The 13078-nt window shown below is 47.4% G+C and overlaps 1 protein-coding gene across 9 annotated transcripts in view; it reads left to right on the top strand.

The window, feature by feature from the left end:
- The window catches only part of DGKG (diacylglycerol kinase gamma), a 198697-nt gene that overhangs the window by 79026 nt on the left and 106593 nt on the right, over positions 1-13078 (top strand). For 6 of the 9 annotated variants that reach the window (XR_008997165.1, XR_008997166.1, XM_057500889.1 and 3 more), the window contains 6 exons: positions 2741-2857; positions 3935-4027; positions 5554-5613; positions 8063-8142; positions 9284-9358; positions 11953-12038. Coding sequence is in view for 7 of the 9 variants with exons in the window: in XM_057500889.1 (XP_057356872.1) it covers positions 2741-2857; positions 3935-4027; positions 5554-5613; positions 8063-8142; positions 9284-9358; positions 11953-12038 (511 nt within the window). In the remaining 2 variants the exon portion in view is untranslated. The remainder of the gene's footprint in view (positions 1-2740; positions 2858-3934; positions 4028-5553; positions 5614-8062; positions 8143-9283; positions 9359-11952; positions 12039-13078) is intronic. The other 3 variants (XM_057500886.1, XM_036875162.2, XM_036875160.2) reach the window with 2 other exon arrangements.

Raw genomic sequence — 13078 nt, 5'->3', positions numbered from 1 at the left:
CCAGTCCCTTCTCTGCTTCAAGGACCACCCTTAAACCATCCCATTCATCCATCAATCATTCAGCATCTCCCTTGTGCCCACCATGTTCCAGGCATTGTGCTAGGGGGTACACAAGATGTAAGATGGTCTCCAGCCTGTTCTGGAACTCTGTAGTCTAGTGGAAGAGACAGGCATGTAAGCCAAAGAAGTGAGATGTGTGGTAACAGGGCTATGTGGGGTACCCACTTGAGTACCCAAGCTGAAGAAGTCTCGAGTGTAAGGCATGGTGGCATGAATTGTTCTGAGATCAGTACTAGTTTGGTATGACTGGGATGGAGGATGCTTAAAGGGAAGTGACAGAAGATGTGCTCTGAAAGTGGCAAGATTGAGCCGGGGGAAGGTCTTTGAAGCCACTGATGAGTTGGAAAGGAATTTCCTATGCCCTTCAAGGGCCTCTGAAAAGCTTAAAGCACACAGAGAAATTATTGGGTTTGCGAATCTGGTTAATGGCCATGACTACAGTGCAGGGAGAGATCAGAAGGGGGAAAATACTCTTTCAACAGCTCAAGCAAGAGGTAGTGTGGCCCTGAGGGCCTGACTGGGCAGGGCTGCACTCACCCACTAGGCTCTGATACCTCCACAGGCATGCAGAGGAGGCCATGCTGGTTGTTGAGTGTTTTGAGTCTTCCACTCGCTAAGGCAGAGGAGCTGAAGGGAGAATTTAAGAGCTCATTTGGCACTCCCACTGCTAGGATTTGGTGACTGAGGATGTAAGGGATAAAAGAGGGGAAGGAGTTAGGAATGGCTTCCAGGTTTCTAACTTGGCCATTGGGTGGTGCCATTCACAAAGTCTGGAAATAGACTCCTTAAAATTAGCAGGGGAAAAGCACTCTGAGTTCCTGCAGAGGGAAGAGCCCACTGAGGAATGTGAGTCGGGAGATGGTTAGCAGGAGGGGGTGGTATCCAGTCCTCCCCAGAAGGACCTCTGAGAGGGCAGGGTGCTGCCCAGGACACGCGTGCATGCCCGTGGGACCCTCCGTGGTCTCTCGCCCACTCCTCCCCCCACCACACCCACGGACACACCTTTCCAGGTCCATTCCTTTCACCAGGACACATGGTGCACGTCCTGGGCTTGGGCCCTAAGCCTACACTTGTCACATACGGAATAGAGAGAGGCCCCTGAGGAGCCAGCAGGGCACACCCATGACTTTCTGAGTCTCCAGAGGCAACCCAAGTCCTTCACCATCTCTTCTGATCCCAGAAAAGGATGGAGAAAGCAACGTGGTGTTGGGAGACAACTGTGGACTTGGAGTCAAAAGACCTGGTTATGAGGCCCTGCTTAGCCACTTACCGGCTTTGGAACCTGGGGCCTGTCTCTTGACCTCTCTGAAGCCTCATTTTTTCTCTGCAAAATGGAAATAGTAAAAATCTTGGAGCAAATGCAATGTAACCGTATAGATGCAAACTGATTAGCAAACTGGATTCTTCACACCTTCAGGGATACATGGCAGGAAGTGAGAAGCTACAAAATAAATGTGGCACATCTTCTAGAGAAACAATTTCACCAAAAACTTTTTGTGGGGAAGACATAGTAACTTACCTGATAAGTAATTTAAAACTTCTTTAATACAAGCATGGATGACATCATTGCAAATATCCCATGTGTTTGCAACATTGTGTTGCAGTTGGCACTTGAGGCTATGCCTTCACATTCCCCCAGAGTGCATATCCACTTCATTTGCTTTTTGGGGTGCCCCTCTAGAATTAGCAGGGGAAGGGTACTCTGAGAAGCTCTGTAAAACTCCTGGGGGAGATCCCTGAGGGCTTAGGTTCCCAGAATTTGGTGTCATGGGTCACTTTGATTGCACTAACACACACACACAGACACATACTTCCCCATCTGTTTCCCAAGTTCCTGAGCTGCCCTGGTAGCATTTCCTGGTCAGGGAGCAGGTACAACCAGCTCTCTAGGAAACAGAAGTGGAAGTTGCTGGCTGCTGACTTACATTAATTTTTTTGGACTTTAACTTCCTTCTAGAGTACTTCTCAACCTTGGCTGCACATGATTAATGAATCACTCAGGGAACTTTAAAACATACTAATGATGGGTCCCATCTCCAGAGACTCTAATTTATTTGGTCTGCACTGGGCATGAGGACGTCTAGAAGCTCCCCAGTTGCTTCTCACGGACAGCTGAGGCTGAGAGCCACTGGCCTATAAAGACCGGAAAGGGAAGGGAGTAGAGGTGGGCTTATTATGACAATTTCTTCAGATGAGGGACTTGAGAATCAGAGAGGTCCAGGAACTGGCCAAAGGTCACTACGCTGTGAAGTGGAACATCAATGACCCTAACCAGTTTTGTCTGCTGCCCAAGCCCTCTCCTGTTTCCCTGCATCGTGCTGCCTTCCAGAAGAGGGCATACACAAGCCCATCACTCTGCAAGGAGTTCTGCAAGACAAACAGATGGACTGCCAGACAAGACACTGCTCAGCCTGCCAGGGTGAATGAGCTATTCAAAGCATGGGCAAAGTGGATTTCATCTATCTTGGTTAGCGTGATGTTGGTTAGGCAGGGAGGGATCACATCGCTGCAATTCAACAAAGTGTCCCAGCATCCAATAAGTACCTCCACTAAACAGGAAGCAGCCGTCTCTGTCCCCTACCCCCATCCCTGCCCTCCTCCCAGACCCTTCTCCTCAGGCCCAGGGCCCAGCGGTGTGGTTCTGCAGCCTTCCCTGGTATGCTTCCCTTCCCTCCTGCAGGTGATGCAGCACGCGTGGGTGGAAGGGAACTCCTCCGCCAAGTGTGACCGGTGCCACAAAAGTATCAAGTGCTACCAGAGTGTCACTGCGCGGCACTGCGTGTGGTGCCGGATGACGGTGGGTTGGTGACCAGGGTGGCCCTGCTTCTTTTCAGTGTGGTTTTTTGCTCAAATTGCAGCCAGGGAGCAGTGGACATCCCACCAGAGGGTGTGAGCAGAGCCAGGGGAGCAAGGCTGGGGGACCTAGAGCCCCCATTCAGTGCTATAAGTCTAATGGTGCCTCCAATGAATTGCCACACTGCCTTGGAAAGAGAGCATCCCCAAAACAAGGGGAGCAAGAGCTGCATAAGGAGAAACTAGCCAATCCACCACCTGTGCAGCCAGGCAGCTGTGAGCAACGACCATTAACTACGTTCACCTGGTGTTACCTGGGCCCAGGGACACTGACACCTGACTGCCTGCTCCTCAAGGCATCAGAGGAAGGCACACTCCCTACGGCAGCCCACTGCCTGGGCCAGAGGCCTGCGCCTGCAGCCACCTGCCACCACAAATGTCCCTGTCCCCCCGGACACCTGGAGCTGCCTGAGCTGCTGGCCAAAGCAAAGTCATGCCATGTCTTGTCCTCTTAACCAGGTATCAGCATCAAAAAGGACTTGTCTCCAAATCAGACTGTGGAACTCTTAAAATTCAGGGGTTGGGTCATGGGTTTTACCTCCAGCCTCTCATGAGTCTGCTCGACAAGATCTCCTTCTCCAGAGTCTCAGAAACTAGGGAGCAAATATTCCAGGGTTCTGGAATCCACATGGGGGGCCATGCAGAAGGGTCTGAGCTCATGACCATTTCACTCCCACAGTCATGGGCAGCACATGGTCTCCTTTCTCTTCCCACAGCAAACTTGGCACCCCTGACCCACACACACACACATGCTCACACTCACACACATACATGCTCATACACACACCCACACACACATGTTCACACACCCACACACATTTGCACATGCTCACACACTCACACACACACATGCTCACATTCTCACACTCACACACATACACGTGGCTGTACTCCCAAAGCCAGCAGTGTGTCAGGATTCAGGGGAGCACTAGACAGCTGCCTCCCCAGCAAACCTCTAACCCTCACAGTTGACTTTTCCTTGATCACTTTCACCTACTCTCTTCTTCATTTTTTTCTCCAGTTTCACCGCAAATGTGAATTATCAACTTTGTGTGATGGTGGGGAACTCCGAGACCATATTTTGCTGCCCACCTCAATATGCCCCATCGCCCGGGTAAGTGCTGCTGCCCCACCAAGGCTCTGGTTCCTCCCGGTTTGCATGTCAGATGCAGGCCGCACTCACACATTCACGTCCCTCAGGGGGCTTCCTCAGTAACTGTCAGGGTCTGTGTTTTCAGGACAAGTTTAAGAGTGGTCAATGCACCTGTCAGATTGTGAGAGAGAACTCCTAATTAAACGGGTTCAAACTCCTGGCCACCCAGAAAGCTCTGAAATAGCCCATCATGGACACATTCATTCTAGCACCTTCCAGGCAGAGTTGAAGGAACCTTAGCCACCTCCTTACATGATGAGGCCTCCCAGGCTTCCCTTCTCCCTGTCAACCTCTCTCCTGTGCCTAAACATGGGCCTCCCTCTGCCTTGAGTATTTCTACTTGGGTGTCTCAGCCCTATTTGGAAATGAAAGCAACAGAATTAAACTCCATTATCCACATCTGAAACTTTCTCTGCTCTTGTGTTAAAAACTCCTCTTTCAAACCAACTGCCAAACACCTTACCTGTTCCTTTTCCATCTTAAAATGTTGCTGAGTCTCACTGATTTGTCACATCTCATCCTTCACTTGACCACATGCTCCTTTTTCATTAAAAATGAAGAAAAACTACCACTCTGGAAAACCATTTGGCAGTGTCTACTAGGTTGGAAATACACAAATTCTATGACCCAATACATCCCCTCCTAAGTATCTACCTGAGAAATACGAACACCAAAAGACATGTACAAGAATGATCATATCAACTTTATTTACAACAGTAAAAAACTGGAAACAAGCTAAGTGACCATGGACAAGACAGATAAATAAGTTGAGGCAGATTCATTTAATGGAATACTACACTGCAATGGAAAAGAACTATGCTTAGATGCAAAAACATGGGTAATCTCAAAGACATGATGCTGAATAAAAGAAGTGACACTCAAAAAAAGATGCTCTATGATTTCATTTATACGACATTCAAAAGCTGGGCAAAACCCATATGGCATCACAGTCACAACAGTTATGCCTTGTGAGGCAGCACTTATAAGGGAATATATGTATGCAGAAATTTATCAAGCTATACATTTAGATTTGAGCTTTTTGCTATCTGTGAAGTCAACCTCAGTAAAATAAATAATAAATGTTAAAAACAGGACCAAAAAAACTAAAAAACTAAAAAACTCAGTATCACATCATTTAGATAGTGCTCAGTGGAGAAGCCCTCTGAGGCCTTGCTTTTCAGAGCTCAAGCTTCTGAATCAACAAAGCAGATTTCTGCCAATTTCCACATTTCCTCTCCCTGTGTCCTTTCCAGTATCTCGAAGTTGAAGTCTGATCAAACAATGACACAGGCCTGGAGAAGCCTAGAGAAACCCAGAGCAGAATGTTTCTATTTTTAGGTCCAAAGTCCCACTTTGAAAAACTCCTCCCACCCTCTACTTGTTTTGATTCTCTTTCTTGATATTAACTATTTGTTTTTCTTCTGATCTCTTTTTTTATATTAGCCATTTTCCCCCCAAATATGCTTGTCTTTCCTCTCTTCTCACAGGACAGGCAAGGTGGGAAGTCGGATGGCAGCGTGTCAGCCAAGGGTGAACTTGTGATGCAGGTACCTCAGCAGGCGGAACTGACGGCTCACTCCAAGCTGGCCCAAGGATGTGGAGGAGCTTGGGTTCTAGAGAAATACATTTCAACATTTGCTTTCTCACCTGATCACTTAGATCACACAGGAGGACACTTAATTCCCAGCCTCTGGAATTACCTTTGACTGCCACACTGTAGGCAAGTGGTGAGAAGGGAGGTTGGTGGATCCCATGGCTGGCCAAATAGGCTTTATCACCTTTGTAGGAACATGTGACATCAAACTTCACTGTGCACAGCTCCTAAATGATAATAAGGGTGTGGCCTAAAAAATGGACAATGGGTTTTCCAAGACTGCTAAGCTGTCTCCAGAATATGATCTACAAAGTTAACCATATCCAAAAGTTCCTTAAAGAATATTTAAGACATCATTTTTTACTTGGGTTCACTAACAAACATCTCTTTGTGCCTTCTCAAAGTTCCAGAATGCAGGAAAGGCAGCCTGGTGAGATGCGAAGTGTCCTAGAACAGGAGATAAGAAACTAGGGCCTCCTCCTCTGCCTCTGAGGCTTGTTTCCTTGTTTGAAAAGGGGCATAGCAATCACTGCAATGCCCACCTCCCAGGGACGCTCAGGTTAAATGAGAACAGAATCATTAGTGTGCTTTGGAAATTAAAATAAAAACAATAATGAAATAATGATGGGGAAATGTTAATGAGGTGCGAAAGTTCTGCACACCTACAGGTGAAGCGCACGCACACACACACACACACACACACACACACACACAGTGCAGGCACACACCACTTATTACAGCTGCATCCATCTGGTTATCTTGCATCTGATCTGACTGGGCAGTGCCCATGCTGAGTGGGTTGTTAAGTATTTTAATTATCATCCCAGAGGTAAAGAATTACTTCTCAGGCTCCAAGATTCCTCTGAGTGTCACACAGACAGTCACTCTGGGAATACAAGAAAATTCTTAAAAATTATGAAGACTGCTGCTGTCCATTTCAAATAACATGGGGCTGAGCTTGCTGAAATTTTTAGCTTGAGATCTGTAAAAGTAGGCATTAGATATTATATGTGGAAAGAGGTACATTTCTGTATCAGTCTGTCCTTTAGCCGAATCCACAAATATTTTTGAGTACCCACCCCTGTATCTGGTGGGTACTGTATTATGGGACCCTTGGTAGGAAGGTTTTACACACACTTGACCTGCTCCTGAAACATTTAAAATCCAGTTAATATTTAGAGACATTTACCTAAGAAAAATTTAAAAACAAATACAAACAACAAAAATTAAGGTCACCCAGAAGATATTGCATTCTTGAAGTGCAATAGTTTTAGTTGCAATGATCATGGAAAACTTCATAGAGGAAGTAGCTTTTAAATTGGCCCTGTGGGTGGGAAATTCTTTTAAGAAGTTGTGAAGAATGAAGGGGGCATTTCAAGGCATCAATGAGGAGAAGAAACCCAGGGTAGGAGGGCTGCAAGAGCAGCCCACAGGGTAGGAATGTCGGAGACAGACTCACTAGAGGGTGAGAGCAGATGTAGCTGGAACAGCAACTGAGGCTTAGATCATGTAGAGAAAAGAGTAGAATGGGGCTGCTCTGAAATGCCTTGGATGCCAAGAGACTTGGATTTTATTCTCTGGGCAACGTGGTGTCATTAAAGGTTTTTGAGCAGGAGAGGCCTGACTAATGTGATGTCCCGGGAGGGAACCACGTGGGAGCAGCACTCACCGTGGTGGGAAGGGCCCGAGCAGTGTGGGTACTGAGGCAGCTGCCAGAAATAAAGGGACATTTCAGGGAAAAATCTGGCAGCACAGGGTCCTCCCTGGATGACTGGATGAAGAGTAATAGTGCCTTTAACATAAACAGTGAGCCAAGAGAGAGGACCCATTTTCTGGGGAAAGAAGATAGGTCAGGCTTGAAGTATGTTGAATTTGTACTGATGGTGAGACATCTGGTTGAAGGTACCCATTGGACAATGAGAAATGTGGACCCAGGGCTCAGGAGGAAATTTGGGACTGGAAATGTGGGTGTGTAATATGCCAGGGTGAAAGTGATGGTTGACTCCGTGAGTGTTTTTTTTTTTTACATGTATCACCAGATGGCCATACCTTCTAATGTTACATTCAGTTGTATTCCACACAAAATATAATCTTGTGCTATGGCCACAATGCCACACCACTGTTGAATGATTGGAAGCTATGGTGCCATGCCCCATCTTTAATCTTGACCTCGAACTCTTCACCATTAACACTACTGAAGGCCACCAAAACTGAGAACACTTAGCTGCTTAACCCCTCAGAAAATGCAGCCAGGAGGCAGTACACTGCCTCCCAGCTGCCTCTCCTCCATGCCCGAAACTGCTTCCCCTCCACTGCCCCAGAGGCTGTCTTAGCATCAACTCTCATCTCATCCCTCCTATCGAATGAGAAAGAGCTAATTTCTTTTTCTTTTACCTTTTAAGTATAAGATCATCCCCACTCCGGGTACCCACCCCCTGCTGGTCTTGGTGAACCCCAAGAGTGGAGGGAGACAAGGAGAAAGGTATGTTCTCTTCTTTTTCAAAATGCAGAGGCTGTGACAACCTCACTCAACAGAGTGAGGGACAACCATCCGCTCAAGAGAGTGGGCCGTGGAGAAAGGCAGGTCTGGCTTCCACTCCCAGCTCTGCCACTTTATGACCTGGCCCAAGTGACTTAACATCCCTGTACCTTGGTTTCTTCCTCTGTAAAATGGAGATAACAGTGATTTCTCCTTTCATAGTACTGTGAGGACTAAAGCAGACATGGTGCTTAGCATAGGACCTGTCTCAGTCAGACCAAGCTCTGAGATGCCTGTTTCCTTCCTGACCTCCCAGGTCTTTTCTTGCTTTAAAGATGTGGCAGGACTCACCTGACTGGGACCTCTTGGCCTATCCAGCCCCTGAGAAAGCAGGGCACCCACCTCTGCAGTGAAAGGAATGCCCAGCCTGCTGGAAGCACTGGGAGAGGGAGGAGAGGGCAAGTGGGCTCCACCTCCCAGGCCTGCTCAGCTCTGGGGTAACGAACAGGTGACATGGTGAGCAGAATCCCAAATTTTAAAAATAGTAATTAGGGTTGGAGCAAGAGCTCTGAGAACCCCTATCTCAGTCCAAGGGACAGGGCACCCCTCCTGAACTGACCTGATTAGTCTCAAGCTGGGGCCTTGAAACCAAGCTTAGATGTGGTCTCTGCCCTCAGCCCTCCCTGCCCCAAGCCCACCTCCTGTGCTTCCTCCTGATTCTGGGATTTGGGGGCCATTTCCACAGCAGGCCCCTTGATGCCTTTCTATCATCCATGAAGAGCAGAATCACACTGTCTAGAACACAGAGAACATTTGGGAGAACGTCTCCACAAAGGAAGAAGCCTTAGGAGAGCGGAAGTTCTTGTCTCTGGGTTTCTCTGCCCTGCCTTCTCTGCAGGGGTGATAACTGTGGGGTTGGTGGTGGGGAGGCCCTTGAACCAGGAAGGGTGTGAACGATGCCAGCTGGGCCTGAGACTTCAGGGTCTGCAGGGCCTGCATACAGCCTTCTCCCCTCCTGGGTTTAAATGGACCCACATTCCCACCATCAGTGGGTTCCAGAGGTGTTTGATCTCTTGTGACTTCTCACGATGACATTCTCCTTCTCTGTCTCTCTCTCTCTCTCTCCCTCTTTTTTTTTCCATAGAATTCTTCGGAAATTCCAATATCTGCTCAACCCCAAACAAGTTTTCAACCTGGACAATGGGGGGCCTACTCCAGGGTATGGAGAAACAATCTTCTTATTTCTCCCCCACCCAGTTTAATCTCTAAATAAGATACCTTTTCTGTCACCTTTTTTGCCTCTTTGATCAGTGGACTTGTCCTTTCTGGCATTTTACTCTGTTTCTCTTCTTTCCCTTATATCCACTCCTACTTCCTCCTGAAGATACTCAGGAGCACCCATTACAGATAACTCTTGGAAGTAGTCTCCTGCACTTTATTCCAGAAAAATTTGTTGATTTTGTAAGAGGGAAAAACTGGATAAGCTATTCATTTGATTGACAGGAAGGGTGGGTTGGTAAATTATTTTAACTCATTTGCAAGGCTGTGTTAGCTACTGTCTTCATACCAAATTGCAGGGAGGAAGAAGGAGTTTTCTCACCTCTGCCAGTCAGTAGTTCAGAAATCTATATAGCTGACTTGGAGTCCTGCTGCATATTCTGTTGTGGGGGCATTTTAGGATCAAGACAAATGGTTATTCAATGGAATCACTTTTTGGGGGGGAAGGTTATCCAATTTAGAGGGGGTTGCGCTCCTCGTGGCCCTCCTCCAGTCATTTGCCTACTGGCTGTATCACTGCTCATTAGAGAGGGAGAACAAAGGCAGGAGACAAGGCAGCCCCTTTGAGGCTTACCTGAAGGTCTGGTGGAAGGAGCTGGCCCCTGTGTTTGCACTAATGTGGGGGGCTCCGGGTGCCTGTACTCAGAGGCCCCTCCAGCATGGGGGCTGGAAGAAACCCCAAGTCTGGGCTTCTCACCAGACAAAGCCGGTGCACTAGGGATACCTTCTGTCCAGCCCCGACGCTGTCTCTGTGCCAGGGCCTTAGATCTGCACCCACTAGGCTGGCTTTCCGGCACACAGCCACTTGGCCCAGCCTCCTAACCGGCATTTCTACCCTGGGCTCAGCAAGGTCCTCAGAAGGGCTGGAGTAGAGACTCTCAAAAGGGAACCTGCCCCTGTCTTTGGGTGTTTGACACAAAGCTATCATTTGTACGGCAGAGGGAGTGCTAGACAAGTTAAAAGGAGAAGAATATGAGTGTAGATACAGTACCACTGCCATGATTTACCTGTAAAACTAACTTCAAAACAGAGCCCGCTAGTACTGCTGTGGGTACCATCCTGGTCACCCCGACTGCCAGTTACTGCTGTGGTATGACCTGTGACTGAGCAGCAGCCTGCAGATCCCTTCACCAGCCCACTCCCTTCTAGGGCACTTGACTACCTGAATGCAGTACTTTAGCTTAACTAACCTCATCTCTCCTAAACTGTCCTTGCCCTGGATGACGAGCCTGGTGGCTACCTCTAGGGCTGCTGCGCCCTCAGTATCTTTGCTGGGTCAGTCTGTACTCAGACAAGCTAGCTGGCTGAAGGGAGCCTCCATTCAGAATTCACTTCCTATAGGGGAGTAGGTTCTACAAGAGATGGGGAAGAGAGGGAGTGGTGATTTGCCCACATACAGGTCAATGACTCAGAAAGCCCCAGCAGTCTTCTCAACTACCAGTTTGGGCAAAGAGGAAATACTGAGCTTCAGCTTTCATGTCCCACCCCAAGGTATCCACAGGTCACATTTATTCTAAAGCAGAGGTTTTAAACCTTTTCCTGTCAGTAACCCATTTGTCAGCCTGAAGCCTGTGGACCCCTTCTCAGAATAATATTTCTTAATGCATAAAATGAAATATACAGGATTACTAGGGAAACTAATTCTACTGAAAAACAGTTATCAAAACATTAAGGAACAAATTTGTGATACAGGAATATATGTGGTATAGTAACACATTATATAACAAGATCCAGAGGCAGGTCTAATAACCATTGTAAATTAAAAGCAATGATGAGTGTAAATGATAGTATGAGATATCTGCCACAACTGTAATAAAACATTAAAATACCTGTGATTCTGACTGCTAATAAAGTCACAGATATTGTTAGTACCTCTGATTTGTTGCCTACATTCTTAATAGAAAGAAATGCCAAATTTCGGTTAGAATTTAAGGAGGGTAGGAATATAACATTTTCTCCTTCAAGTTCATAACCCTCTGGATTCTATCCACAAACCCCTGGGAGGGTCATAGACCCCAAGTTAAGAGCCCTGCTCCAAAGGGTAATAAGCCCAAGAGAAGATGGTGCTCACTCCACTTAGGTCTGGACCCCCAGGAGAGTGGGATGAAGACACAGCTAGTTCAGTACATCTGGCATAAAGGGGAGGTTTTGGGGGGCAGAGCAGGCAGGAGAGCCCTGGAAGAGTCAAAATGTTAGGGGTTAGTTGTGTTGGTGCCAAAATAAGCAAACTCTGACTTCCTCTGCAGAGCATGGCTCTCTTTACAAATAGTAAAGAATTTCTAGAAAACTGCTTTCTATTTGTGCTGTGAATATTGAGTCAAATTCTCCTTATACAAGGATAGTTCCCGGGAATTCTCAATACTTAGTGGCATGTTAGTAAGTTCTAATTTCAGAACATTAAGTGGCCCTTTCAACCTCAAAAGGAATCAAGGTCATAACATACTCCCAGGGAACGGGGAGACCCTGATTCAAGGAGTGTCAAATGTCAGCCTGAACCTAGTACAAGACCATTTTTGTTTTTCTTCTACTTCCCAGGTTGAACTTTTTCCGTGATACGCCAGACTTCCGTGTTTTAGCCTGCGGAGGAGATGGAACAGTTGGCTGGATTTTGGATTGCATTGGTAAGAATGGGCTGGGAAGGACTTCACAGTTTATTTTGAGTAAGCTATATTTAAAGTTAGAAGAAGGCAATAAAAAAGAAAGGAATGGAGCCATGTCTCCTTAATCCTTTTTTCCACTCTTGGACCAATGTTTCACTAAGTATGTACTTTGGGTGGAAAAAAGAAAGAAGACAATGAGAGGCTTCTCATAGGTACAGATGTAACAGTTTAGATTCAGGCCTTGCCTGGAAAACATCTGTCAAGGCCAAGGTTTGGGCAGTGGCAGGATAGACCAGGTTGGGGGACTGTGGAGGAGGGGCAGCAGGACTGGGACTCCAGGCAGATCCAGGGTGTGGAGAAAGGCCAGAGAACTAAGTGTAGCTGCATAGCACAGAGCGGATCACCTTGAGATCAACAGCTGAAGCCTGAGCCCAAAAAGCAGAACTAGAAAGTGCAGCCCAGTGCAAGCAGAGAAAGGCCACGCTGGGATGTGTCCTATATGCCTAGGTCAGAAAAGCAGTAGGGAGAGCCCAGACTGGGAATCAGGAGGCCTCGGTTCTAGACCAGCACTGCCCAGCTCTGTGGGTCCTGGGACACATCAACCCCAGCAAATGATGGAGACTGACTCTGAAATTGTACAATGGAAGTATATTCAAGATCTAACCCAGGAGAACCCAGATGCACACTGGGACACGGAACATAAGGACAGGAAAGCAAAGGAGAGAACTCAGGTCAGCTGTCATCAAAGTCCAAGACTGGTGCCAGGGCAATGAGCCCTTCGGCTGCATCGGTCTTTCCATCATTCATTCCACAGAGACTGCCTGTGCACCTCCACGTGCCAAGCTCTCCTCCAGGCACTGGTGATGGAGGAGTGAACAAATGGACAAAAGTCCTGCCCTCACAGTCCTTCTCTTCCAGAGGGAAGAGGCAGGCAATAGACAAAGAAATAAGTGAAACATGCAGTGTGTCCGAATGTGATCAAAATAAAGCAGGGATGTAGCAAAGGGAACTCAGTGGTGGGTGGGGCAGGGGTGGGGGGTTGCAATCTAAAACTGAGTGGT

This window comes from Manis pentadactyla, chromosome 1, assembly GCF_030020395.1.
Source record: "Manis pentadactyla isolate mManPen7 chromosome 1, mManPen7.hap1, whole genome shotgun sequence".
NCBI lineage: Eukaryota > Metazoa > Chordata > Mammalia > Pholidota > Manidae > Manis > Manis pentadactyla.
Note: the sequence above shows the minus strand (reverse complement) of the source record. Positions and strands in the feature narration are given on the sequence as shown.